We start from the raw sequence: 27,878 nt of genomic DNA on the forward strand, positions 1-27,878 counted from the left end.
CGCAGGCTCTTTCACTGTTACTCTGCAAAGAATGTTTTCCAAGGCCTAAGTCTTTGCAGAGTTTTTTTCATTGCTCTAACTTGCTCCGAATAAGTTTCTTTCCAGCCCTGACCAGGTGCTAACGATGTTACCAGCTCTTACCAGCTTGCAAGCTCTTTCATTGTTACTCTCTGCAGAATGTTTTCCAAACCCTAAGTCTTTGCAGGGTTTTTTTCATTGCTCTAACTTGCTCCGAATAAGTTTCCTTCCAGCCCTAATGCGATGCTAACTATCTTCCCAGTCCTTACTGGTTAGCAGGCTCTTTCATTGTTACTCTCTCTGAATAAGGTTTTTTCCAGCCCTAACCAGGGGATAAAATAATGTGCTGAAGTTAACCAGACTAAGGATGCTAGCCAGATGAATATCTACTAAGCAATTTTTTTCCTCCCCTAAAACTAAGGTGCATCTTATATTCCAAAAATACGGTAAAATAAAAAAAAATAGAAGTAAGGGTTGATTTGAAAATGGATTTTTTTTAAAAAAGGAGGTAGTTTAGTTCATATCATTTGCTATTATGAAGTAAAAACATCCTGAAGTAGTTTTGACTGGCCAACATTACAATGATTTGGCTATATATTCCTGCAACATTTGTGCCTGTAGTTCAGTGTTTCCCAACCTTGGCCACTTGAAGATATCTGGACTTCAACTCCCAGAATTCCCCAGCCAGCATTTGCTGGCTGGGGAATTCTGGGAGTTGAAGTCCAAATATCTTCAAGTGGCCAAGGTTGGGAAACACTGCTGTAGTTAGTGAAGCTTTGTTTTTAAGTGAATTTTGGGGAAAAGCATCATAGGAGATAAAAAAGGACAGGAGTTTAAGAGTCATGTGCATAATCCCAAATGGTTTTTAAAAAAAATACTTTGGTACTGATTCAAGCTGCATTCAAAACTACTTTTGGAAGAGAAGTGCTAAAAGCAGCTAGAATTATGACCTGCTGGTGGAGCAATTGCTATTCCAAAAAGTTAGCAAAACATGTGATACCGTATAAGCAATTTCATTTTTGTTTTTCTGTCAGTAGATGATAAGTAAAATGAATAATGGTGAGAAAATATACAGGAAAGTTTCACAGCAAAAATATCACCTGAATTCCCCTTTGGACGTCCTGCCAGTAGTGTAAATGAGCTTTATTTTTTATTTTTATTTTTTTTTAAAAAAATATTGATTTTTATAATAACAATATAACAGTAAAACATTCGCACAATACAACAGTGTGCTCAATACTCAAAGTGCCTACCACCAAACAACATTCATACCCCTCCACCAAAATGGGGGCATATTTTCTATACAGTGGTACCTCGAGATACGAGTTTAATTCGTTCCGGACCTGGGCTCTTAAGTCGAGCAGCTCTTATCTCGAACGACTTTTCCCCATAGGAATTAATGTAAATAATTTTAATTGGTTCCAGCCCTCAAAAAACTCACAAAGTTAGTCTAAATTATGCAGAAAGACATGTTTTTAATGAAGAAATGTACATGTACATATAAATGAATAATGAAGTTTCTTTCACTTAACTTGTAAACTTTCTTAAACTTTTAAATTTACATATGTTCAACTTCTCTGCCACCCAATCCTGTAGGACAGAGGTCCCCAACCCTTTTTGCACCAGGGACCGGCTTTAAGCGATCAAGAGAGGAATGGGTGAATGAATGGACGGAGGGTGGGAAGGAAGGAAGGAAAGAGGGAAGGGACAGGAACAGAGGAAGGAAGGAAGGAAACTTATGAAAGGGGAGAGTAAGAGAGGAATGAGTGAAGGGAGGGAGGGAGGGAAGAAGGTGGGAAGGAGAAAGAAAAGAAGAAATAGAGGAAGGGAAGGTAAAAGAGAGAAAGAAAAAGAGCAAGAAAGAAAGCTGCAAGCACCCCCCCGAGCCCCCCAGGCCAGCTGCAACCTTTTAAAACACGCGCGCCGCTTCGCAGCTGTCTCCTGAAGCCGAACGCGGAAGTTAGCGTTTGGCTTCAGGAGACAGCTCCTTGGCGCTTGTATCTCGAATTTGGGCTTGTAAGTAGAACAAAAATATCTCTCCCCTCCCAGCTCTTATCTCGAGTTGCTCTTAAGTAGAGCAGCTCTTATGTCGGGGTTCCACTGTATTCCATTTTAACTTAAGAGCAGTATATCTATTTACATATTATAAAGTAATTCTAATTTATTCTTTATACCTTGGTCTCGAATTCTGCTAATCCTCTTACCTTGTCCCATCGTCCCATCAGTTCCCGTAGATTAGTTTCATTGGCTGAATTCATCCTCTTATCCATAATCTCAAACTGAACACGATCCACCATGTACCGATACCAATGTTGCATTGCCCATTTTGTCGCATCCTTCCAGCCTAGGACTATTACTGCCTGAGCGCTTTCTATCGCTGCTTCTTTTTGTTTCTCTGAATTCTCCCATCTCCCATTTGACTAATACCGCCATTTCCTTTGTAATTGTCCATCGCATATGTGTGTGTAAATGAGCTCTATGATAGAAAATGGCAATGCAAAGGCAGGATATGTACTTAAAAGCCTTTGGGTTTGATCTTAGCTCAGCTTCATTACTTAGAGAGCGTAAACTGATTTGGCCCTTTCTCTTTGGCTCTGCCATTAAATAGGTGAGGGTTGAATGAAAAGTAATGCCTCCACCACCACGGTAGGCTGGGTCAGGAAATATACCAAAAGAAATGCCAGGACTCTGTTTTGCTGATAGAAGCTATAGGACAGTGCTTCTCAATTGTTTTCTGTTATTCCCCCCTCCCTAGGAAGAAGTAAACATTTCGCGCGCCCTCCCCAACTCTCCAATCTGGCCCCCAATGGAATTTTACTGTTAACATTTATTATTTTTCTTATTATAAGCTGCAGGCAAACTATTGGCTTGTGAAGGTTGCTCTACCAACTTACCTGGGAATAAGTCACACTGAATTCGGTGGAACCTTTTTTTCCCGGTTAGGCAGGTGGAGGTTACTGTGGTTAGGGCCCTGTTTTGGGGTCGTCGGCCTAGTCCAAAAGCGCCGCCTCTGCCGGGAGCTCACAGCGAATGGTGTGGAAGGAGGCTTTAGGGTGCCGTTCAAAGCTTTCGCCCAGGTGCAGAGGATTATTATTATTATTTATTAGATTTGTATGCCGCCCCTCTCCGTAGACTCGGGGCGGCTCACGACAGTGATAAAAACAATACATAATGACAAATCTAATAATTAGAATCTAAGATAGCAATCATACATATAAAAATCTGAAAGAGAAACCCCAGTAAATAAAAGCATACATACAGTCATATTGTGCACAGAAACTACATAGGCAAGGGGAAAGTGTCTCAGTTCCCCCAAGCTTGATGACAGAGATGGGCTTTGAGGAGTTTACGAAAGGCAAAGAGGGTGGGGGCAGTCCTAATCTCTGGGGGGGAGCTGATTCCAGAGGGTCGGGGCGGCCACAGAGAAGGCTCTTCCCCTGGGTCCTGCCAGACGGCATTGTTTAGTCGACGGGACCCGGAGAAGACCAACTCTGTGGGTGATGCTCTTCCTTGTCCAGCAGCAGGTTCTCCACGCTGTACATGGCTACCCCGGCGCGCACCTAGCCTATGTCTGGTAATATCAAATAATGTTTACAAAAACATGATTAAAATAATGTTCTAGAAGGATGACTATATACTTTTTAGAAATGACTTCCATTTTAAGATTATGAGGCTTTTAGCTAGGGAAAAAAAAGGGTTGTATAGCACTCTTTTTATGAAACAGTTTTATTTTTATGAGAGAAGAACATTGCATTTTCGCTGTTAACAATGCTTTTCATGGGGAAAAGTGCTGTGGTCAGGTTTTATTTTGTAGTTAATTGTGAAGATGTAAGAACTCAATACAACATCCAGATCATGACGGTTGTGGCTTGTGGTCTTTAGCTAAGGCTTGTCTTTACAGCCATGCTAATATCCATAGATGAAAACTAAGAAGCTGGAGTAAAACCTATTCCCATTTTTTCCTCTTGACAGCTGTGATTGATTTTGGAAAATCAGTTCACTTTCTGGAATAATTTAACGCAGATGGCTTCTGAGCCCCAGAAATAAATAGGAAGAGAAGGAATAATGTTTGTTTGGTTTTTTTTTAAAAAAACACATCACTCTGCTATTTGTAATATTTCTAGTAAACTAATGTTTTGGAGTTTGTCTTGCTTTATTTACAGTACTGATTTTATACAAGGAGTGCAAACGAAAACAGAACCCCTATGTCTGGCTTCCCTTGATCAGAAAACTCTTAGAAACATAGAAACATAGAAACATAGAAGTCTGACGGCAGAAAAAGACCTCATGGTCCATCTAGTCTGCCCTTATACTATTTTCTGTATTTTATCTTAGGATGGATATATGTTTATCCCAGGCATGTTTAAATTCAGTTACTGTGGATTTATCTACCACATCTGCTGGAAGTTTGTTCCAAGGATCTACTACTCTTTCAGTAAAATAATATTTTCTCATGTTGCTTTTGATCTTTCCCCCAACTAACTTCAGATTGTGTCCCCTTGTTCTTGTGTTCACTTTCCTATTAAAAACACTTCCCTCCTGGACCTTATTTAACCCTTTAATATATTTAAATGTTTCGATCATGTCCCCCCTTTTCCTTCTGTCCTCCACTATACAAATTGAGTTCATTAAGTCTTTCCTGATACGTTTTATGCTTAAGACCTTCCACCATTCTTGTAGCCCGTCTTTGGACCCGTTCAATTTTGTCAATATCTTTCCCCTTCTTAATCTGCCTGGCCCTTTGCACGAGATACAAGTGTGCAGAACTGCCAGAAAACCATTTGTTTTTCTCCCATCCTTTCTAAAAAAAATCTTCTTTCCAAATTGAGGACCGTTTGCGTTTGTTGAGAACAGTTCCACAATATTCAGGCAGCATGGTCAAGATCACAAGGTAGGGGAAAGTTGGTGTAGCTATCTTGAATGAATTTGGTGGTGTTTAATTTTGGGATAAAATGAGATAAAAGCATCGAAGAGGGTGAAACGTCTCTGGTGATTGTCAACCTTCCAGGTGATGGTTATTCCAAGGGTGCTTTTCAAAAGGCAACTGGACTTTCCTGGTTCTTTCTCTTCGAATTTCCCCCCCTTTAGTTAGTTCCCCACCATTCAACCAGAACTGCAGAAGATTCTTAGAGAAGAAGCGAAATGTTTTCAAGGAAAAAAGAATAAAAGTACAGTTGCGTTTTGTGTGTGTGTGTGTGGGAAACGCCTTTGGGATATCTAAGAGGGCATTGTGAATCCTAGTTTATTTCTGGCTATCAAGAAGTCTTCTGTTGTGGCATGCAAGAATTCTAAGTAATTAAAGTACTGTAAACAGTGACTGTTTTAGAGGTAGAATAGCTCAGACTATATAGTGGTACCTCTACTTACGAACTTAATTTGTTCCGTGACCAGGTTCTTAAGTAGAAAAGTTTGTAAGAAGAAGCAATTTTTCCCACAAAGTAAAAACAAATAATGTGTGCGATTGGGGAAACCACAGGAAGGGTGGAGGCCCTGTTTCCTCCCAGGAGATTCCTAGAGAGGCCCCACAGAGGTTTCTCCCTGCCTTTTCCAGCCCTGTTTCCTCCCAGGAGATTCCTAGAGAGGCCCCACGGAGGCTTCTCTCCGCCTTTTCCAGCCCTGTTTCCTCCCAGGAGATTCCTAGAGAGGCCCCACAGAGGTTTCTCCCTGCCTTTTCCGGTTACAGTTTCGGAGGCTCGGGTTTGTAAGTGAACAATGGTTCTTGAGAAGAGGCGAAAAAATATTGAACACCCGGTTCTTATCTAGAAAAGTTCATAAGTAGAGGCGTTTGTAGGTAGAGGTACCACTGTACATCTTTTACACTTTATTATGTATATCTGTCCACTGTTCATATTTGGGACTGGAATATATGTGCTCCCTGGACCTCTATGCATTGTTGTTAGAGCACCTCAAGATGAAAAAGCATAGCTCATGTTAGGAAGTGAGGGGCATCTTGATTCGGACACCTCTTTTAGCGACTGCTAAACCCCACTTCACACTTACTCAACCTAGAATAAAAGATGCACTTACATTGTCTTATGTGGATACTTTGCTTCTCCATTATTGTGGATGGAACCTATTTGTATATATTGAGGTTTATGAATTGAGATATAATACGACGATGAGATGCTAAACTGTATATTTATTGTTCATTGTTATTGTCCCAGTTTGGGTAGGGTGCCTTTTTTTGTACGAATATCCTTTGTGTGTGAATGGCATGAACCTTTCACAGAGATCCTTCCTACAAACGCTATTTTTATAACCACAAATTGCTAATCGAACACTTTTATTTTCTAGTTCTGTTAAAACACCAGCCTTAACGGATTCGTCAGCCTTCTTTAAAAGCCTCTGCTTTCCTGGCAGACATTGAAACATACCATTGCATCGCCATGGGCAAACTCTAATGTGTTTAACATGCGATGCTAGCCTTTTGATAGGTCTAGAGAAAGCGTGTAAAAAAAATGTGGATTTGGATTGACAGGGGACCGAGTTGAAACAGGTAACACAATGTCAGTTCCTGGGGCAGCAGCACAAGTGCCATTATGAAACGGACGGCACCAGTAGGTAAAGAGAGATTATTTTCCCTAATTTAAAATGATTTCAAATACTGTACAGTGTTCCCTCGCTTTTTGCGGGGGATGCGTTCCAAGACCACCCGCGAAAGTCGAATTTCCGCAAAGTAGAGACGCGGAAGTAAATACACTATTTTTGGCTATGAACAGTATCACAAGCCTTCCCTTAACACTTTAAACCCCTAAATTGCAATTTCCCATTCCCTTAGCAACCTTTTAGATTATTACTCACCATGTTTCTTTATTAAAGTTTATTTTAAAAAATACTTATTAAAGGCAGACGAAAGTATGGCGATGACATATGACGTCATTGGGTGGGAAAAACCATGGTATAGGGAAAAAACCTGCAAAGTATTTTTTAATTAATATTTTTGAAAAACCGTGGTATAGACTTTCGCGAAGTTCGAACCCGCGAAAATCGAGAGAACACTGTATATGGCAAATTGCACGTGATTTCTTTTATTTAGAGGATTCTTTTGAAAAAAACGAAGTATTGGATTGTTCCAATACCCACTCCAAGGCACTGACACTGTGTTCTAGACTTTTTCAAAAATCAAACTTTTTGTGACCCAAAATATGACCTACCATGAATAAGATTTCCAATGAGCTAATAAAAAACAACTGACTTCAATTGGACCCCTTCCTTCCAGAGTGAAACCATGTTTAAAGTATCACGTCTTGACTCTTGAGTTATTGCATAGTGTGAAATAAACATCCCTCCTTAGTACTAAGAAAGGGTTAGAATAGCTTGATCTTATAGCATGAAATGCTATTGAAGTCAAGTCCCAGGGACTTAAAATGTTTTTTAAACAACTATTGCAAAAGTATGCTTAGTTGCAATACCAGCAGTTTGTAAAGAAACCAAAAAAAAAGGCAAGAAATTGTTTAATGCTGTGGATTTAAGTTACGGTAAATAGAATTAGATCTAGAGTATGGTTTTGGTTAACAAACGTGCTTGCTGGTGAGCTGAATCAGCTTTCAACCAATGACTTCCAACTTGACCAACATTATGTCAGATAAAATAGTTTGTTTTCAAAGTTTTATCTAGCAGAAAAGCACAGCATCTTTTCAGAAAGGGAATCTGCTTTCAGGATCGCATGATTAGCACATCATTTCCCATTTGAATCCTTTGCTGTTTAGATTGACAGGCCCCTTTGAGCTCTGCAGTTTGGGGAACATTTTCCTATAGGGTCAACGGAGTCTTGATAAGGATATTATTTCAATGATTGGGGATTACAACGGGAGGCTTCAAACCTCACGTTAACTCCAAACGGTTCAGAAACTGCTGCCAGGCGGCTTCAAGAATACAGGAATAAATTTTGCATCTGCACAATCTAAATATTGATAATTGGATTGGACCATGCAGGAATCTAATCATACCATAATCGGCATAGTACAGTGTTTCCCAACCTTGGCAATTTGAAGATATTTGAATTCTGGGAGTTGAAGTCCAAATATCTTCAAGTTGCCAAGGTTGGGAAACACTAGCATAGTAAACATAGGTGGAAAACAGTGCAGTCTGCAGTAACCAGTTAATTCAAAGTTTATCAACTTCCGCAACTTTAAGCTGGCTGAGGAACTCTGGGAGTTGAAGTCCACACAGCTTAAAACTTGCTGAAAACATCTGTGATTCCAGATGCATCTGTCATTCCAGATTAATTAATCATATTAATTAATCATGAATCATATTCCACAAATTTTCCATGGTTTCAAGACAATCTGTACAGCCTTTTGCTTTAGTACCAAGAAAAAAATAATAACTTGAGCGCAGACTGTTTTTTCTTGCGTAAAGATACTCTGACATTCCATATATGAGGATTTCTATCCATTGTGTGAAGAAGACGTATATCCATTCCAAAGTTTCATGAAGACAAATAGCAATTGTATGCCATGCACTTTTAATTTACAATATTACTCTACATTTATAAACTTCCAAGATGAAGGATTGTAATGATTTTTTACTTAAACTGAAGGCAATCATCAAATTGCTGCTTGGTCAGTTCTTGTTTTTAAATTTATTCCTATGTGGTGTATTTTTTAATCAGTTCTTCCTTTGTATATTGGCATGGTTTATTCTGGGTAATGTAAAATTTAATATGTATCCTCTTGCCTTTTGATCTATACCTTTTTGGGGGGGATACACCAGGATTCTATAAAATTCTCACGGTACTTGCCTATTTTCATTGTCTGGTTTTTTGTTTTTAAAAAACACCCTGTATTTTTGTATGTAGGACAAAACCATAAGCTTTTGGAGTACTAATCTCATATGGAATCATTGTAAAGGATTTAATAAATGGGTAGGAATAAATGTCTTCACTTGTTGACCATTTGTGTCCTGGGTGATTTACATACACGATTGTTTCATTTCATCTAAGAAAACACTCCAATATTTCTAATGACATGAATTTGTCATTCTTTGGGAAACCAAGCACTTAGTTGTTCAAAGTGTTTAGTTGTTCAAAGAGCCTTAATGTGTTTCAATGTGCACGCTCAGATAACTAGGAAAAGCGCTTATACTGTATTGCTGGTACTCTTTGACTTACCTAAAAGAGCGTCACTAAGACCAAATTGATTTTATGACCTTTTTTCCTGATAATCTATTTCTATTCTTTGCTGCAGGGTCCCTTTGCAGAAAACCAGAAGTAAAAACCAGATTCAGCAAAAATGTAAATCACGGGGATGCGACCAGGGGGGCTGCAAACAGATATAAATGCAGCAGTGGTGGGTTGGGGCTGATTCGGCCGGTTCTTTAGAACCAATAGCGCTGACTCCAAGCCGAGAGAACTAGTTCTATGTATCCGTGAAAGTGTGCCTGCCCCACCGCCCCTGGGTTATGCTGACCATTTCTGCTTCCGAAGGCCAGCTGACCAGGGGAGGCAGATTGAATTGCTGCTGTGCAGTTTGCCTGCTCCGCAACGCAGAAGTTCTATTCCCTCTGAACTGCGCTCGCAACACGCGTGTAGTGAAGCGTGTGCTCAGCGAATTGGCAGCGATGAAAAATGGAACCCACCCATGCGGTGTGTGCTTATGCGTCTTCGGCATGCACACGCATGTTGGTACAAAATTTGGCTTCTGTGCATGTGCTGGAAGCCAAATCTCATGTGAGGACACACGGGTGAGTGAGATTTCAGCAATTTTCGCCGATATTTTTGCTTCCGTGCATGGGTGAAATCTCATGCACAAGAGCATTATGCGAGATTTCACTTCCAGCGCATGCGCAGAAGCCAATTCCCATACGGGCACGTGCATGCACGTGTCGGGGCACGGAGATGTGTGCATATCTCCATTTCCGCTAACGGATCGCTGATCCCACCCGTACTGGGTGTAACCCGCTACTGAAGCCACCCCTGAAATGCAGACCAGTGGCAAGCACCTGAAAGGTGTTCATACAATGGTGGGGGCATGTATGTCCATTGTAACTTTGGAAGTGGGTTGCAAGAACAGTGGTACCTCTATTTACGAACTTAATTCGTTCTGTGACCAGGTTCTTAAGTAGAAAAGTTTGTAAGAAGCAATTTTTCCCATAGGAATCAATGTAAAAGCAAATAATGTGTGCGATTGGGGAAACCACAGGGAGGGTGGAGGCCCTGTTTCCTCCCAGGAGATTCCTAGAGAGTTCTCCCTGCCTTTTCCGGTCCTGTTTCCTGCCAGGAGATTCCTAGAGAGGCCCCACGGAGGCTTCTCCCTGCCTTTTCCGGTTAGTTTTGGAGGCTCGGGTTTGTAAATGGAAAATGGTTCTTAAGAAGACGCAAAAAAATCTTGAACACCCGGTTCTTATCTAGAAAAGTTCATAAGTAGTGGCGTTCTTAGGTAGAGGTACCACTGTACCTTTTAGGGGCTGCGTCATAAATCTTAGTGAATTACCTATATCATTTGTCTTGGTCAATGGAGACTTTGATGTTTTAAGCCGAAGGTTAAGAGGAGTATCTCTGAATGAATTATTTCTCAGCCCTAATGTAAAAAATGATTCTTTACTGCAATCCTTTTTAGTGTTAGCAATTTCTCTGTTTTTTAAAAGTGCCTAATATGAACTTTTAAAGAAAATATAAAAAGCTAAGACATTACTTTGCCAATTACAGACACCCATCAAACTTCCTTTGATGCAGCTACGTTGAGGATTCAATTGCACACGTAAGTAATTACTCGAGGCAGATGTACCTTTTTTTATATATAAAATACACATACAATAAAAAACAGGCTAACATAGTATCAAAAAGATTACAAAATTCGGATAACGTAAGATGCACACAATCAAACCATAGACCCATTTTTCAGTCTAGTTATAAACGGAAGCATGTCTCTCTAAATCATGCAAGTTAATATAATGGAACTGAGATGCTCATTTTGTATACTGTAACTGAAGTGACTTCTAGATACTTTAAGGCTGTTTCAAATTTGTTATTTTAGGTATAACCTGAGATTGCCCTAATCTTAAATCAAGCATCCGTACCAGTGTACAAATTCCGGAATTAAATTTGTACAGGCAAAATTACATCCCAGAGATGTTATTTAAGAAACACACAAGTAAATCAAGATTTCATATCCTTAATTGTTAAAATTCTGTTAGCACCGATTTCCATGTACCCTTTCTCTAACCATTTCTGGAAAGTTCAAATTTTATAATCAAACATTAGTTCTTGGCGATTGTCTTTTGATCAGCTGACCCAAAATTATTTTTCCTCTGCAATTTTGCATATTATTCAAGTTTTGCATCCTGCTGTTACTAAGGCATCTGAATTACAGACCAAAATTTCTCTGGAATCTGTATTGCAAAGATTATTTCAAACAAGAAAGACGACAACAATGGTTTCCCTGAAGGAGATGATTAACAGAAAAGTTATCAAGTAGCCAAGAACAGGCCATTACGATTGTTCTCACATCTGAAATACCTACATCTTTCCAGATGGTGCGGATATTTAAATAATATCAAAGCTAGTGAACACCTTAAAGTGAAACATTGACATAGATTTACTCCATCTACAGTTCCAAAATGTGTTCCTTGTTCCATTTGACATGCACGCTAGGTTCACTTTGATTGGGAGGCGGGGGGAATTACAGATTAAACCACATGCAAATGACTATATATAAAAATAAGCAAAGACGGTAAAATGCTCCTCGGGGGAATTCCAGAGAAGCATGAACCGGAACATAGCTAAACTGTTGGGTTAACCTAGTTCAGGAGCCAGCCTGCTGGGTCCTTCCTTATCTTATTGCCAGGACCTGCCTGTGAGGTTTATTAAAAGAAAAGACGTGTTTGTTTCGCCTTGATAGCTGACCCTCCCAACAGAACTAATACAAATCACTACTAAGAGTATTAAATATTGTGTAATGATATATTGCATCATGGTTTCCTTCATTATAGGGCAGTGATGGGGAACCTTTTTTGCCTTGGGTGCCAAAAGAGTGCCCACACCCATAATTCAGTGCTTGGCTAGGGAGAAAACAGCTTCCCCTACCCACCCACCCCCGGAAACCCTCTGGAGGCTGGGAATAGCCTGTTTCCCAATTATGGTGGGCTCAGTAGGGTTGTGTTTTACCCTCCCCAGGCTCCAAAGGCTTCCCTGGAGCTGGAGGAAGGTAAAAACACCCTTCCCCTCTGGACACCAAACACACACACACACATACCGGTACCCTGAGCAAAAAAATCAGCTGGCCAGCGCACACATGCACGTTGGAGCTAAGCTAGGGCAACTGCTCACGTGCCAGCAGATATGGCTCCGCATGCCACCTGTGGCACCCGTGCCATAGGTTTGCCCTCAATGTTATGCGGGTCCCTGTTTAGTTATCACTATTTGGATTGGCAATTCTTGGTAACTCTTAACCCCCCCCCCCAGGAAGAAGTAAACATTTTGCACCCCCCCGAATTCCGCCGCGACTGTAAATAGTATCGCGGCCCACCCTGCCATCCCCAAATTGTGCCCCATTGTGAGACATGTGTCCTAACACTTCTACTAGTACCTTCATCGTGTTCCTCCGGGTTGTGTTCTAAAAGAAAATGTCGCATGAGTTTGAGAAGTTCGAAGTCTCCGAGACCGCCTTCTGCCGCACGAATCCCAGCGACCGATTAGGTCCCACAGAGTGGGCCTTCTCCGGGTCCCGTCAACTAAACAATGTCGGTTGGCGGGCCCCAGGGGAAGAGCCTTCTCTGTGGCGGCCCTGACTCTCTGGAACTAACTCCCCCCAGAGATTAGAACTGCCCCTACTCTCCCTGCCTTCCGTAAACTCCTTAAAACCCACCTTTGCCGTCAGGCATGGGGGAACTGAAACATCTCCCCCGGGCATGTACAATTTATGCATGGTATGTTTGTGTGTGTGTTTGTTAGTAAAATGGGTTCTTTTTAAATATTTTAAATTATATTTGGATTTGTCATGAATTGTTGTCTCTTGCTGTGAGCCGCCCCGAGTCTGCGGAGACGGGCGGCATACAAATCTAAATAAAAGTAAAAGTAAAGTAAAAGATTGAACTTGCAAGACATTTTCTTTTAGAACAGCCTGCTAAGGAATGTGACAGAAGTACCAGCACAAGTGTCAGGTAGGACGCACGGTCCTACTCCCTACGGCAAAAAGAAGCACGTTCCCCCGGGTCATGTGCGCCCCCCTCCCGAAATCTCACACCCACACGCGTCCCCTTGTGATATTTTGCTTTCTGAGCATGTGCAGAAGCAAAATCTCGCTGGGATGCGGTCGCAGAAGCAAAGCTGCGCACACAGCGGAATCAGGAATCCGCTCCATTGAGGATCAGTGGTAAACGTACCTTTCCAGCACTGTCATAACTTAGAACCACTGCTAAACAGAGCAGTCCTTAAGCAAGGACTGGCATATGGGAGGGGAAAAACCCCCCAGAAGTCGAAGGAATTGCATTCCTGGTTCACATTATCCTGAGATTCTTTTTGGCAATTCCAGTTTTGGATCACAAGAATGTCTCAGAAAAGGGCCCCTGTATCTTGCATAGTTTTTTATAGCTCACCACTCCTCATAATTACTGGTGGAGCTATCAATCAAATCAAATATTTATTATGGTCACAGGCCAGAATACAATCAATAATTTACAAAATTTAAAAAACTAAATATCGTAAGTCACGAGTATAAGACACATCCTTTTCCTCCCATCCTCGCATCTTTTTTTTGGAGCTTTTTCCCCCAGCCTTAACTAGGTGCTAATGATCTTCCCAGCTCTTGCCTTGCAGGTCCTTTCATTGTTACTCACTGAGAAGAATGCTTTCCAAACCCTGTCTTTGTAGTTTTCTTTTAATTGTTCTACTTGCTTCAAATGTTTCTTTCCAGCCCTAACCAGGTGCTAACAATGTTTCCAGCTCTTACCAGCTTGCAAGCTCCTTCATGGTTACTCTTTCCGCTTAAGGTTTTTTTTAAAGCCCTAACCAGATGATAAAATAATTTACTGAAGCTGACCAAACTAAGATGCTAGGCAGATGAAATCTGGTAAGCAGATTCTTCTCCCTATTTTCCTCCCCCCAAAACTAAGGTGCGTTTTATACTCCGGTGCGTCTTATACTTCAAAAAATACGGTATATGTAAAATATTTTAATTTTTTAAAGTTGTAATCTCTCTCTCTCTCCATCTGTCTATCATCTACCAAATTATTTTTTAAATTTCACAGTTCTTATGCTGGTATATGACTGTAATAAAGATTTGATTGGCTGGTGTGACTATTAAAGACCTAGGCACTGTGTGATCACTATCCACGCTATGTTTCGGATTTCATGAAGCTAGGTACACAATCACAAAAGTTGTGAGAGAAAGCATATCCATCACATTTCTTTCTTGAGGAATGATCCATTAACGTGGGACTTGGTATTTCTAGGCATATAATTACTGAATATCAGAGATGATTTTAAGGAATCATCTTATTTTGGCTTTATTCATTAGGGATTTAAATTTATTTTCATTATTGTCCTGAGTCTAAATTCAATCTAAGTTTTAAAATCAAGCCCCCTTCTAACAAATAAGCTATTGTCTTTTGAACTCAAGAACAAAAACCTTGGTATAAGTCGAAAAAAGAAAGAGATATTAAAGTTTCTAAGCTTAATCTGGGTATTATGTCTGCTACTGAAGAAGCTCCATGTTGCAAGATGCTATTGACTTCTTTATACACCCCAGATTACATAAGGAGTCTGTTCATAAAAAGATTGACTGGAAAAAAAATACTGCAATTGATGAATGAGCTTCAGAGACAATAACATTCCCAGCATGATTTTGGTGATCTCAGTTGTAGTAACAAAAATATGTACAGTTCACTGAAAAAAGGTTAAAATATCCAAGTTCACTGAAAAAAAAAGAAGTTAAAATACTCAAAACATTCATTTTTCTTCTGCTTTTTCTTCTCCGCTTTACGTCTTCCTCATTTTCCATCGTGGTTCTGCCATTCATCAAAAATACTGTTTAATTCAGTCCGAATCCGAATCCGAATCATCTATGGGGAAAAAAAATGGACGTGAAGAATAATTTCCATACTAAAAATAAGGAATGGGCTTTTAAAAAAAATACAATACCGTGTTTCCCTGAAAATAAGACACTGTGTTATATTAATTTTTGCTCCAAAGGTTGTGCTATGTTTTATTTTCGGGGGGTACCTTATATTTCTCAAATAAGAAAGGCAGAAAAGCTGACACCCCCAAAGAAAGTGTACCGTATGGTACACTGATTACGGTACGGTAATGGCACCCACGCACACAAATGACGGCACTTATATGGTACAACAGTATTCTCCCACTATTGCAGCTTCCGGCCACCAGAGGAACTACAGTCTATGCACTGTAGTGGAGACTGTAATGGGGGTGAGACAGCAGCAGACTGTGTCTGCTGTACTGGACGGTACAAAGCGATGGAAGGGGCCAGCAGGGGACACCACATTATTACGGTACCGCTATGAACAGCTTTGAATGGTACCATATGTTTTTCCACCGTACCGTATGTAAACTTGACTACGCCTTATTTTCGGGGGGTGCCTTATATTAGTAAATTCTGCAAAACCTCTCACATGCCTTACTTTCAGGGTATGTCTTATTTTAGGCGAAACAGGGTAGTAGAGGACAACTGAGAAGTGAGAAGTAACCATGTTAACTGTAGTTTTTCATTCACCATAAACTAGAGCGGTGTTTTTCAAACTTGACAACTTTAAGACATGTGGACTACAACTCCCAGAATTCCCCTGCACCAAACCATTAGGTAGCAAGATTGTATTGAAACACTAAGTAGCCAAGTGTGGTTGGACAGCAGTGCAAGGACAGTTCAAACCTACCGTCTGACTTCTGTGATTTGGGGGCTTCGGGGGAATCTTCCTGTTTTAGAAACGTTGCCAGGTCATTAAAGGTGAAATAGACGTAGGCACAATAGATGATGGTGATGATAAACCCAAGTACCTGAAGGTCAAGATAGATGAAATATGGAAAGCATGAGTTTTTAAAATATGGAGGAGGGAGGGAAGAGAGGAAAAGAGCTGTAATGGGTAGAAATAACAGAATTCAGCCCATATCCCATGTCTCCATTTTTAGTCTTGAATGCAGAATACCAGACCTTGGAGGTCTTCTAGTTCAACTCCTTTCTCAGGCTGAAAACCCTATATCATTTCAGTGGTTGGCCAACCTCTTCTTAAAACCCCTTTCTTAAAACAATTTGATTGTATTCTGCAATCTTGGAGCACCCACAACGTCTGAATACAAGTTGTTTCACTGGTTAATTGTTCTAACTGCCAACAATCTCAGGGGTTGCCACAAAGAAGAAGGAGTCAACGCACCTGGGGGTAGAACAAGAAGCAATGGGTGGAAACTAAACAAGGAGAGAAGTAATTTAGAGCTCTTATTGGCTTGCAAGCTCTTTCAGTGTTACTCTCTCCAAATGAAGTTTTTTTAAAAGCCCTAACCAGGGGATAAAATAATGTGCTGGCTAACGACGCTAGCCAGTTGAATACCTGGTAAGCAGATTCTTTTCCCTATTTTCCTTCTCCAAAAACTAAGGTGCGTCTTATACTCTGAAAAATATGGTACTTCTTTAAGAAAGAAAAAAGCTTCCACTGTGTTCTGTCTGGGTCACTCTGGAAGCTATGACCAACCCAAAAAGATAAGCCAGACACACTGGTTGAATCCAAACAGTTTTATAATAGTAAAGAGAAAAGAAGCCAACAGAAAATGTCCTGACAGATCAGGAAAACAGTGGAACTCCAAATAGATACACGAAAGCAATTGTTCATACAGAAACACAGGATCCTTAATGCCAGACGAGGCTGTTGAGCCAACAGACACACACCTCCCACCAATCTTCAAGGCTGCTGGGCCACGAGCCAGGAACAAAAACGCTGAGAGAAAATGCAGATAACACCAACTCCCCTTTGATAACACTCCACGCTGCCGGAATGGTTCTCATGCCTTATAAACCCTTCCCTGCTAATGAGGACCACACCCAACCCCCTGGTGTTCCTCAATCAACGCTGATAATATCCACGCAGTTGATTTCTCCTTTGAGCTATGCGTCTCTGCCGCATACTAATGATAGCTTGTGCTTCGTCATCCAGGGAATCACAGCTACTTGCTTGAGATAGCCTTCCCCCAGGGCTCCCAGGCCTTGCATCACCTTCACTTTCGTGACTGCTGTCTACACTGTCTGACTGCAAAGAACTCTCCTCTCCGCTCTCAGCCTCCCCCAGACATGGAGCCAGCAGAGACGCAGCTGGTCTTTGATCTGGCTCAGGCTGAACCACAACACACTGATAATAATGGAAGATTTTAAAAAGGGATATTCCATAAGAACGTGTGGGGAAAATCACAGCTACAGCAGTTTATAAACTCTTTTTCCTTAGGATTGAGTAAACCCAAGTTGAGCAATGAAGGGCGAACAGCAACCATAGATAGGTTTAGACAGAGCTACAATTGCAAAAATAAAACACAAACATGTTTGTGAAATTAACTCTGTGGGGAGAGAAAATGTGGTGTACAAGTTCTGTTCCGAAACGGAAACTTACCCCCGCTGCCTTCGATGCCGTGTCCGTATATTTCGAAACAGCAGCAATGGAGATGGAAAAATATATAATAGCAGCAATAATTCCACACAAACAATCCTGCAAAACCAATGTAGTCGTAGGAGAGATTATTAAGAAGGTAAACAAAAAGGTAAAGTGCAGAGTAGATTGACTTGGAGTTATATTGTGTTGTTTAAGTGTTCCCTTTATTTTTTTTTAGCAGTGCATATCTGGGTTATAGCACTGCAGTCCTTTGACCATAAACTAGACAGCTGATGGAAAATAATGAACAAATGGGGTGGAACGAAACTCTATGGAAGAACTCTATGCCCCCCCCCTCCCAACCTGCCCGACAGCCTGTTTTGCTTTGCAAAGTTAAGTCTTCCTTGAAGGCTAGCACCCCCTGGTGGTCACCGTGGAGAACAAGGAAGTTTTTAAGCAATTGTTTTCCTCAAGATCTGACCCGGTTCCAATATCACAACCAGCTTCGCCATCAGGCCAGCCTGCCCGTCGTTCGGAAAGCAGATTCCAAAGATAACTTGCTCAAAAGCCCCAGGTGGAATGCAATTGAATACTGAGTCCTTGGGTTACTTAAGGGCTGTCTAAAGGTATGACATCCCAAGGCTACTTACGAGCTGGATTTGAAGTTCCCAATGGCTATTTCTCCCCACCACAATCGTGTGATCATATATTGGGGGTTGGCAACTGGCTCACATATACAACCATTTGCAGTGTCCCGTGATTATGTAACCTTGATTTATGATTTCTTGACCAGCTCAAGGTTGACTCACTCTTCCATCCTTCTGAGATTGGTAAAATGAGGACCCAGATTATGGGGGCGATATGCTGACACTGTAAATCACTTAGAGAGTGCTGTAATGCCCTGTGAAGCTGTATGTAAATCTAAGGGCTATTACTATCTTCCTTCTTTCCTTCCCTACTCCTTCTTTCCTTCCCCTCCTTCTTTCCTTCCTTCCTTCTTTCTTTCCTTCTCTCTTTCTTTCCTTCCTTCCCTCTTTCCTTCCTTCTTTCTTTCCTTCCCTCTTTTTTTCCTTCCTTCCTTCCTTCCCTCTTTCTTTCCTTCCTTCCTTCCCTCTTTCTTTCTTTCCTTCCTTCCTTCCCCTCCTTCTTTCCTTCCTTCCTTCCCTCTTTCTTTCCTTCCTTCCTTCCCTCTTTTTTTCCTTCCTTCCCTCTTTCCTTCCTTCTTTCTTTCCTTCCCTCTTTCTTTCCTTCCTTCCTTCCCTCTTTCTTTCCTTCCTTCCTTCCCTCTTTCTTTCCTTCCTTCCCACCTGTGGCTCCTAGTAGCTGTATCATGCGCAGCGGCTACACCCCAGGCAACAGCTTCAACAGACTGGCCAAACCAGGCTAAGAGTAGCCGATGGGTCATTGACCTTTGGCGAGATAGGGACTTGTCTATCCCGAGCATGTGAAGACAGATTCCGGTGGATTGAGCAGGTGAAACCTACTAGAATAGGTCCACCCCATCTTAAGCACCAGTCACCCGCCACCCCTCCATTCAGCTACTTACCCCCAAAAGCCAATAGATGCCTCGGAACTTCTCGTTCAACTTCAGAGAGTAGGAAATGAAAAAGCCCAAAGCCAGGAGAAGTGTCAGTAGCGGCACCATCATGAAGGGCGCAGCTGTCGAAGCGATGTAGCAGATGAAGATGATAAAGGAGAGGACCTGAAGGAAACCAGCGGGAGAGCGTGGCGGTTATCCATGAGCTGCGGAGGATCTGCTGGGAATTCACCCAGCCTGGCATTCCTGCAGACGCAATCCCATCCCACCAGGCGGGGGCTCCTGCTTCCCTCCACTACTGGTGCACATACTGGTGCGCATGCGCTGGAAGCAAGTCTCACAAGAAGATGTGCAGGTGTGCGCGATTTCGGCCGGTTTTTTGCTTCTGGGCATGTGCAGAAGCAAAGAAACGCCAAAAGTCATCAAAATCTCCCGCGTCCACACGTCCTCTCGTGGGATTTTGCTTCCGCACATGAGCAGAAGCAAAATCTCGCTCGATGCGCACGCCCTACCCCCATTTGTCAAGAATCATGAGGTACAGCACTTAATGATTGTCAGAGATCAAATAAGCAATGAGGAAACAATATTAATAAAAATCTTAGGATACAAGCAACAGGTTATAGTCCTACAGTCCTAAGTGGGAGGAAACGGATGATAGGAATGATGAGAAAAAAATAGTAGAAATAGAAGTGCAGACTTAGTAAATACAGTGATACCTTGTCTTACAAACTTAATTGGTTCTGGGACGAGGTTCTTAAGACGAAACAATGTTTCCCATAGGAATCAATGGAAAAGCGATTAATGCGTGCAAGTCCAAAATTTGCCCCTTTTGCCAACCGAAGCGCCCGTTTTTGCGCTGCTGGGATTCCCCTGAGGTTCCCCTCCATAGGAAACCCCACCTCCGGACTTCTGTGTTTTTGCTATGCTGCAGGGGAATCCCAGAATCGCGCTTCGCTGGCAACGGAAGTCTGGAGGTGGGGTTTCCCATGGAGGGGAGCCTCAGGGGAATCCCAGCAGCGCAAAAACTGGTGCTTCGCTGGCAACGGAAGTCTGGAGGCGGGGCATCCCAGCGGTGGCAGTGGGTTTGTAAGGTGAAAATAGTTTGTATGAAGAGGCAAAAAAATCTTAAACCCCGGGTTTGTATCTCGAAAAGTTTATATGACGAGGCGTTTGTAAGACGAGGTATCACTGTAGTTTGACAGTGTTGATGGGATTATTTATTTAGCAGAGTGATGGCATTCGGGGGAAAAACTCTTCTTGTGTCTAGCTGTCTTGGTGTGCAGTGCTCTGTAGCGATGTTTTGAGGGTAGGAGTTGAAACCGTTGATGTCCAGGATGCGAGGGGTCAGTAAATATTTTCACAGCCCTCTTTTTAGCTTGTGCAGTATACAGGTCCTCAATGGAGCTTTAGTTAATAGTGCTTTAATTAAATGTGCTTATCTAGAATTCAAGAGAATTCTAGCATAACTGGCTGGAGAATTCTGGGTGGTGAAGTCCACAAGTCTTAAAGCCGCCAAGTTCGAAGACCTCTGCCCTGAAACATTATATTACAGGTAGTCCTTAACTTAACGGCCACAATGTAGCCAACACTTATGTTGTTAGCACCTTTCTCACCACATTTATGTAGTCAATCACTGCAGTTCTTAAATTAGTAACCCGGTTTGTGAAGTGAATTTAGGTTTCCCCACTGACTTTGCTTGTCAGAAGGTCGCAAAAAGTCCTCATTTAATTCTGGGACATCATAACCGTCATAGCTATGAGCCAAGGGTCTCATTGTTGATCACGCGACCACGGGGGAACGCTGCAAGGGTCATAAAGTGTGAAAAAACATTTCCAAGTCACTCGAGCGTTGTAACTTTGAACGGTCATTAAATGAACCCTTATTAAGTTGAGGACTACCAATTAATTTTGCCTTTTGGGGACAGGAGACAGACCTTCTTCCTAAACAATCCATGGACCTCCATCCAGATTGCTTTTACCTGTGAAAAAGACTTCATTGGACATCCCAAGGGTCCGAGAGACATTTTTGGACTGAAAAGAGACTGCAGGCAAGTTGCATTGTGCTTTGCTGACTGCCAGCTCTGTTTTAAAGTTTCTTTAATTTTTTTTTTTTTTTTAAAAGCTTTTGAAAAAATTAATCTCAAGCTCTGTCTCCGGGTTTGGGGGATACCACTTCCTATTCCTTTTAAGCTTCTGCAAACTGGTGCAAACCACTGCAAATTTCAGCCAGCTGTGAAATAAGAACTCGAAAAAGGCAGAACAAGTTCCAAGAAACCCAGCAGTTCCTGTAACTTTTTTTAAATCCAGGAAGTCTTTGCTGGTAAGTAGTAGAAACCCACTAAAAATGGAGGATGGTGATCTTCAACCATAGCTGCAATGAAAGAGCTGCACACACACACACATTTATTTTTTGGCAGAAATTTATCTTTAGGGCTGCTGATAGTCTTGAAGTGGAAGCCCCACTTAGAATAGAATAACAGAGTTGGAAGGGACCTTGGAGGTCTTATAATCCAACTCCTTGCTTAGGAAGGAAACCCTATAGAACAGCGGTCCCCAAACTACGGCCCGCGGGCCACATGCGGCCCGCTGAGGCCATTTATCCGGCCCGTGGGTGAGTGACAGGAGCACATCTAATTTTCCATGAATAAAATGTGGTATTTTGTTAGTAACTAATATCAATCATCAAAAAAGTTGCAAAAGTTTTTTTTCTAATTTTGTCATCCAGTTACATTCATTTTAAATATTTTTAAATATTTTAAACTACAATTTAGATTTGTTATGAATTGTTTTTATTCTGTTGTGAGCCACCCCGAGTCTGCGGAGAGGGGCGGCATACAAATCTAAATAAATAAATAAATAAATAAATACATTTTCTTTTAATTAAATTCCCTCCTCAAAAAAGTACACCAATTATATTTCTAACTTATTAACCATTATGCCAAAGTGCTTCCTTCTTTCTTTATACATTTTTCTATAAGCCAAGAAAACCTTGTATAGCCAATCAGATGTTAACAAAAGAAAATTAAAAACAAAACATAAACATATATGAATTTCAAACTTCTTCCCCCCCCCCCAAATAGTACGTTCCCATTTTGTTTTTTACTTTAAAATAAGGTATGTGCAGTGTGCCACCAACAGAGTTGCAAGGGACCTTGGAGGTCTTCTAGTCCAACACCCTGCTGAGGCAGAAAACCTTAAACCACTTCAGACAAATGGTTATCCAACATCTTCTTTAAAACCTCCAGTGTTGGGACATTTACAACTTCTGGATGCAAGCTATTTCGCTGATCAATTGTCCTGTCAGGAAGTTTATGCTTAGTTCTAGGTTGCTTCTCTCCTTGTTTAGTTCCCACCCATTGCTTCTTGTTCTACCCTCAGGTGATTTGGAGAATAGGTTGACTCCCTCTTCTTTATGGCAACCCCTGAGATATTGGAACGCTGCTATCCTGTCTCCCCTGGTCCTTCTTTTCATTAAACTAGCCATGCCCAGTTCCTGCAACCGTTCTGCATATGTTTTAGCCTCCAGTCCCCTAATCATCTTTGTTGCTCTTCTCTGCACTCTTTTTAGAGTCTCAACATCTTTTTTTACACCCTAGTGACCAAAAACTGAATGCAGCATTCCAAGTGTGGCCTTACCAAGGCATTATCAAGTGATATTAACACTTCACACGATCTTCATTCAGTATTTTAATTCATTAGCTGTCTGTGCAATTCTGGGAGTTGAAGTCTGCACATCTTAAAAGTTGCCAAGGTGAGAAACAGGGTTCTACACTATTGTCATTGCTAATCCCTACTTGGAAAGGCAGAGCTATGCAATCAAATTACCGCAACTTTATTGAAAGGACTTGGCTGTCCCTCCCAAAGTGAATGTGGCAAGATGACCCAATATTTGCAATGACCACATTTTCTTGGAAATACAGACAAACCTAAAAAGGAAGCAAATCTGAAAGAGGTTCATAATTTTTTAAAAACTCAATGTTTATAAGCAACCCAGCAGGGAAGTTACTGTATTTTTTGGAGTATAAGACACACCTTTTTCCTCGCTAAAATAGGCTGAAAATTTGGTGTGTCTTATACTCTGAATGTAACTTTTTTCGAAGCTTTTTTGCCAGCCCTAACTAGGTGCTAACGATCTTCCCAACTCTTACCTTGCAAGCTCTTTCATTGTTATTCTATGCAAATAATGTTTTTCTACTCCTGTTGTGGTTAGCTCTGGCCCAGCTCCTGCCCCAAGGAATGTGGAGGTGGATGTGGGGAAAACATCCACATGCCGCAGGCCTATTTTGCTTCCAGTAGAATCTGTCTCCTCTGACCAAGGAAGCGTGAGTGACAGGGAAGAGGGGAGTTTGGCAGACAGCCCAGGAGGAGATCAATCTGTATCATCTTTGGATTCGGAACAAGAATTAATGACAGATCCACGCATGCGTAGATTGATGCATAGGAGACAACAACTGAAGGATTATTACAAGAGAAAATGAGGCCACCTGTGGTTGGGCGGGGCTGCTGTAATTAGTGCTACAGATAAAAGTGCAACCTGGTGTTTTAGCCTCATGGCAGTTTATCTGATTCATTGTTTCATCAAGATCGTGGTTTTTGTGCTGTTCAGTATTGCATGTGTGGACTCTCTGGACTTTAGAATTGGACTCAATTTCCCAGTTATTGGGTGAGCAATTGGATTGCATTTAACCTGTGCCTTGTGTGTACCAGAAAATCCCTTTGGCATTTAAAAAGGGAGCTGTTTCTGTTTCTCTGTTTATAAAAACTTTTGGTTTTCCTTTTATCGTGTGGTGTGTGTCTTCCTGGACTAATTACCCTGTAATTACGGGCGGTTGAAGCACACCGGCAGAACATTTTAGTATTCATTGTTAATAGTATTTTCTCATCCTTGCCTCCAAATTTTTAACTTTCATATACCTTTTCAAAAAGCTTTTAATACTTTGCAGTACATTGCCCAGTGTCATTCTCGGAGAGAAATGGGCAATTCAAAAATGTGGAAAAAAATATAATTTGGTTTTAGGAAGGAAAATATAAAAACACTCCAACCTCCCTGGCAAATTAAATCCGAGTGATAGGTTTTCTATAATAAAGGACGAAGAGTCACTTTACTTAAAGATCCCATGCATTACACACTGCTGAATAGGAGTCTGGAAAATTATCTGTTTTTCCATGCAAATCTGTCCTTTTCTTTCTCCCCCCCCCCTGAAATCTTCCTGACTTTGGACAGTGTCTTCAAAAGACTCTCTTCCAAATTTTCCACTGCTCAAACCCATTCATCCAGTTCTTCTACTATGCAAACAACCCTAAAACCAAGATTTCGCCTACTCAAGGTCTGATGGTGGCAACACCATGCAGGAATCTTTCCCAGGCTTCATCTGATGGAAGTGGAGAAACACAACCCCAAAATGCACAGCCAGTATGGGTTTCTTGGTTGTCCCACTGAGGACACTCCCAAACTCGTGTTCAGTTCTGGAGACCTCACCTACAAAAAGATATTGACAAAATTGAACGGGTCCAAAGACGGGCTACAAGAATGGTGGAAGGTCTTAAGCATAAAACGTATCAGGAAAGACTTAATGGACTCAATCTGTATAGTCTGGAGGACAGAAGGAAAAGGGGGGACATGATCGAAACATTTAAATATGTTAAAGGGTTAAATAGGGTTCAGGAGGGAAGTGTTTTTAATAGGAAAGTGAACACAAGAACAAGGGGACACAATCTGAAGTTAGTTGGGGGAAAGATCAAAAGCAACATGAGAAAATATTATTTTACTGAAAGAGTAGTAGATCCTTGGAACAAACTTCCAGCAGACGTGGTTGGTAAATCCACAGTAACTGAATTTAAACATGCCTGGGATAAACATATATCCATTGTAAGATAAAATACAGGAAATAGTATAAGGGCAGACTAGATGGACCATGAGGTCTTTTTCTGCCGTCAGTCTTCTATGTTTCTAAACTCTGGGTTTTGCAAAAAATATTTACAGACCCCTCGCATCCTGGACATGAATTATTTCAACTCCTACCCTCAAAACAATGGTGTAGGGCAGGGGTAGGCAAAAAAAGGGGTCATAAAACCAGGCACTTAAAAATTGCCTCAATTAACAGCAGAAACTCTGATTGGAATTGCAATTGTATGTCAATCAGCTAATCAGATCGGAATCTTAGACTCGGGTACAGAAGAACAAAGGTTAATTTTCTTAGGTTAAATGGGAAGGGCTAGTGACTTTTTTTCATTGATTGATTTACTTACCATTGTTCCTCGTAGAGATATTCCTGATTTTTTTGGCCCACTTAAGGTTGATCGGAGGTTAAAAATCTATGCTCTTGTTAATCCCATCATCTTTGGTGATATGGCTAGATTCAGCCGTTTGATGCCTGAATGCTTAACGGGGGTGAATGTCCATGGAGATTCTCCATCATCCACATCATGGTTGTTCCAAATTGTGCTTTTTCAAAAGGCAACTGGACTTCTTTTGTTTTTATTTGAAGATGCTTTGCTCTTCATTTCAAGAAGCTTCTGCTTAGAACCAATGAAGGATGAGAAGCAAAACGCCTTCAAATAAAAACAGAGAAAGTTTTCAGAAAAGCACCTTTGGGACATCTGTGGTTAATATTAACCGTGTTTTGCTTTAGCAAGCCACGTTCATAATGTCATAATGTTGGTTGTCATATCTGAAGAGGTTTAAGGCAAGCTGCAGAAATCTTATATTGCCAGAGGATAATTAGAACTACAGGAAAAAATATACGTAATTGCTGCCAACTTGCCTTCCATTTAGGACCTTTATTTCCAGATCTCTCACATCCTGGACAAGACCTAACCATAGCCCATAAAATCACCTGCTACAACGTCCTTCCTGTCAAGGACGACTTCAGCTTCAACCACAACAATATACGACGAGCACACAGTAGGCACAAACTTAAAGTGAACTGCTCGAAACTCGACTGCAGGAAATACGATTGTAGTAACCGAGTAGTTGAGGCATGGAACTCACTACCAGACTCTGTGGTATCATCACCTAATCTCCTAAACTTTACCCTTAGATTACCCACTGTTGACCTCTCCTGATTCTTAAGACGTCAGTAAGGGGTGTGTATAAGTGCACCAGTGTGCCTTCCATCCCCTGTCCTAATGTTTCTCTCTCTCTAGTATCATGTATATATCATGTATATAAACAAGTGTTTCCCAACCTTGGCAACTTGAAGATATTTGGACTTCAACTCCTAGAATTCCCCAGCCAGCGAAAAGTCCAGGTATCTTCAAGTTGCCAAGGTTGGGAAACATTGATATAAACATTGTTATATCTTTGTATACTACCAATACCTACTTGATAGAAAGAAAGAAAGAAAGAAAGAAAGAAAGAAAGAAAGAAAGAAAGAAAGAAAGAAAGAATAAATGAATGAATAAATAAACTCCCAGAATTCCCCAGCCAGCTAGGGAATTCTGGGAGTTGAAGTCCGCCAGATTTAAAGTTGCCAAGGCTGGAGACACCCCCTCCCCTCCCGAATCGTAGCTACGCCTAGCCAGGACTCGTCCCTTCCTTTGCCAAAGATGAGCTCAGCTTCCTCGGCCAGCCTCTTCCCCACCCCGGGTCTGAACTTTGCAATGGGCGAGCGCCTCGCCTTGCCCTCCCCAGCCCCCTCCCCGGCTCTTACCGCCTGGGCCAGCAGCAGCAGCCCTTTGCGGGACGTGAGGAACTCCTTGAAGGCCAGCACCAGGCGAGACCCCGGCGGCGCCTCGGCCGGTTCGGGCTCTTCGCCTTCGCAGCGCTCCATGTTCCGGACCCGCTTGGCTTGCAAAGAGGGAGGAGGACCCCGATTCCGCGGGCGACTTTGCAAGTTTTTTTCTTTTCTTCTCTTCTTTCCCTCCTCTCCTTTTTTTTGTTTTCTTTCCTCTCTATTCTTTCATTCCTCTCTTTACGTTCATCTCTTCTCCTCTCTTCTTTTCTCTCCTCTCTCTCTTTCTTTTCTTTCTCTCCACTCTTTTCTTTTCTGTCTTCTCTTTTTTCTGTCTTCTCTTCTCTTTTCTTTTCTCTCCTCTCCTCTCTTCTTTTCTTTTCTGGCTCTCCGGAAAAAGGAAAACGGAAACTGGACGGAAATCGGGCAGACCCGCAATCTTTTACGGACAGCCACCAATCCGGGTCGGGGGTGTGGGGAGAGGAAGGCAGGCAGGCAGGGAGGGGGCCGCACCGTCTCGGCTCCTCCTCCTCCTCCTCCTCCTTCCTCCGGCGCCAGAATTGAATGACATCCACAGCGGGGGGTTTGCCGGCCAAGAGAGCCGGAAACGCCCTTTTGCGCGGCCAGACGCTCAGGATCGCGGCGCTAAAGTGGGCCACTGCGATCCTGTCGCCGCGGGAAGCTCTGCTTTGCTGGACCGCCGGTCGCGGTTGGAAGGTCGGTCGGGTGGGTGTGTAAATCCCAGCGAAAGAGTCCCACGCACACGCAGCCATCTTCTGGCGAGCCCGCGTGTCGCGTTCGTGGGAAAGGGGACAATCGCTTCGGAGAAGCGGTTCTTAAACGTGCAAAGCGCTGAGGCGCGGAAAGGCAGGTTTGGTTTCGCTAAATCAGGGGTTCCAACTTTGGCAACTCTTTAGACCTGTGGATTTTGGACTCCCAGGATTCTGAGAATAATAAATCAATACTTTATTGTCAGCGTGTGTGTGTGTGTGTGTATAGATATATAGATATAGAGATGAGAGAGAGAGAGAGAGAGAATTGTTTTTGTAGATTTTCACGGGTACAGGTATCTATGCCAAGACCATCATAGATAGATAGGTGGGTGGGTGGGTGGGTGGATGGATGGAT

The 27,878-nt window shown here is 41.9% G+C and overlaps 1 protein-coding gene across 1 annotated transcript; it reads right to left on the reverse strand.

Annotated features, from left to right (window-relative positions):
• Positions 1–10,732: 10,732 nt before the first annotated feature.
• On the reverse strand, positions 10,733–27,313 carry CMTM3 (CKLF like MARVEL transmembrane domain containing 3). The gene is made up of 5 exons (XM_070760411.1): positions 26,730–27,313; positions 19,088–19,243; positions 17,563–17,658; positions 15,847–15,967; positions 10,733–15,018 (listed from the first exon to the last, which is right to left on the reverse strand). Exons 1-5 carry the CDS (start codon positions 26,847–26,849, stop codon positions 14,993–14,995), a joined length of 519 nt encoding a protein of 172 aa, XP_070616512.1. The 5' UTR covers positions 26,850–27,313; the 3' UTR covers positions 10,733–14,992.
• Between the last annotated feature and the right edge of the window lie 565 nt (positions 27,314–27,878).

The sequence above is a fragment of the Erythrolamprus reginae genome, chromosome 9 (assembly GCF_031021105.1).
Source record: "Erythrolamprus reginae isolate rEryReg1 chromosome 9, rEryReg1.hap1, whole genome shotgun sequence".
In the NCBI taxonomy this organism is placed as follows: domain Eukaryota; kingdom Metazoa; phylum Chordata; class Lepidosauria; order Squamata; family Dipsadidae; genus Erythrolamprus; species Erythrolamprus reginae.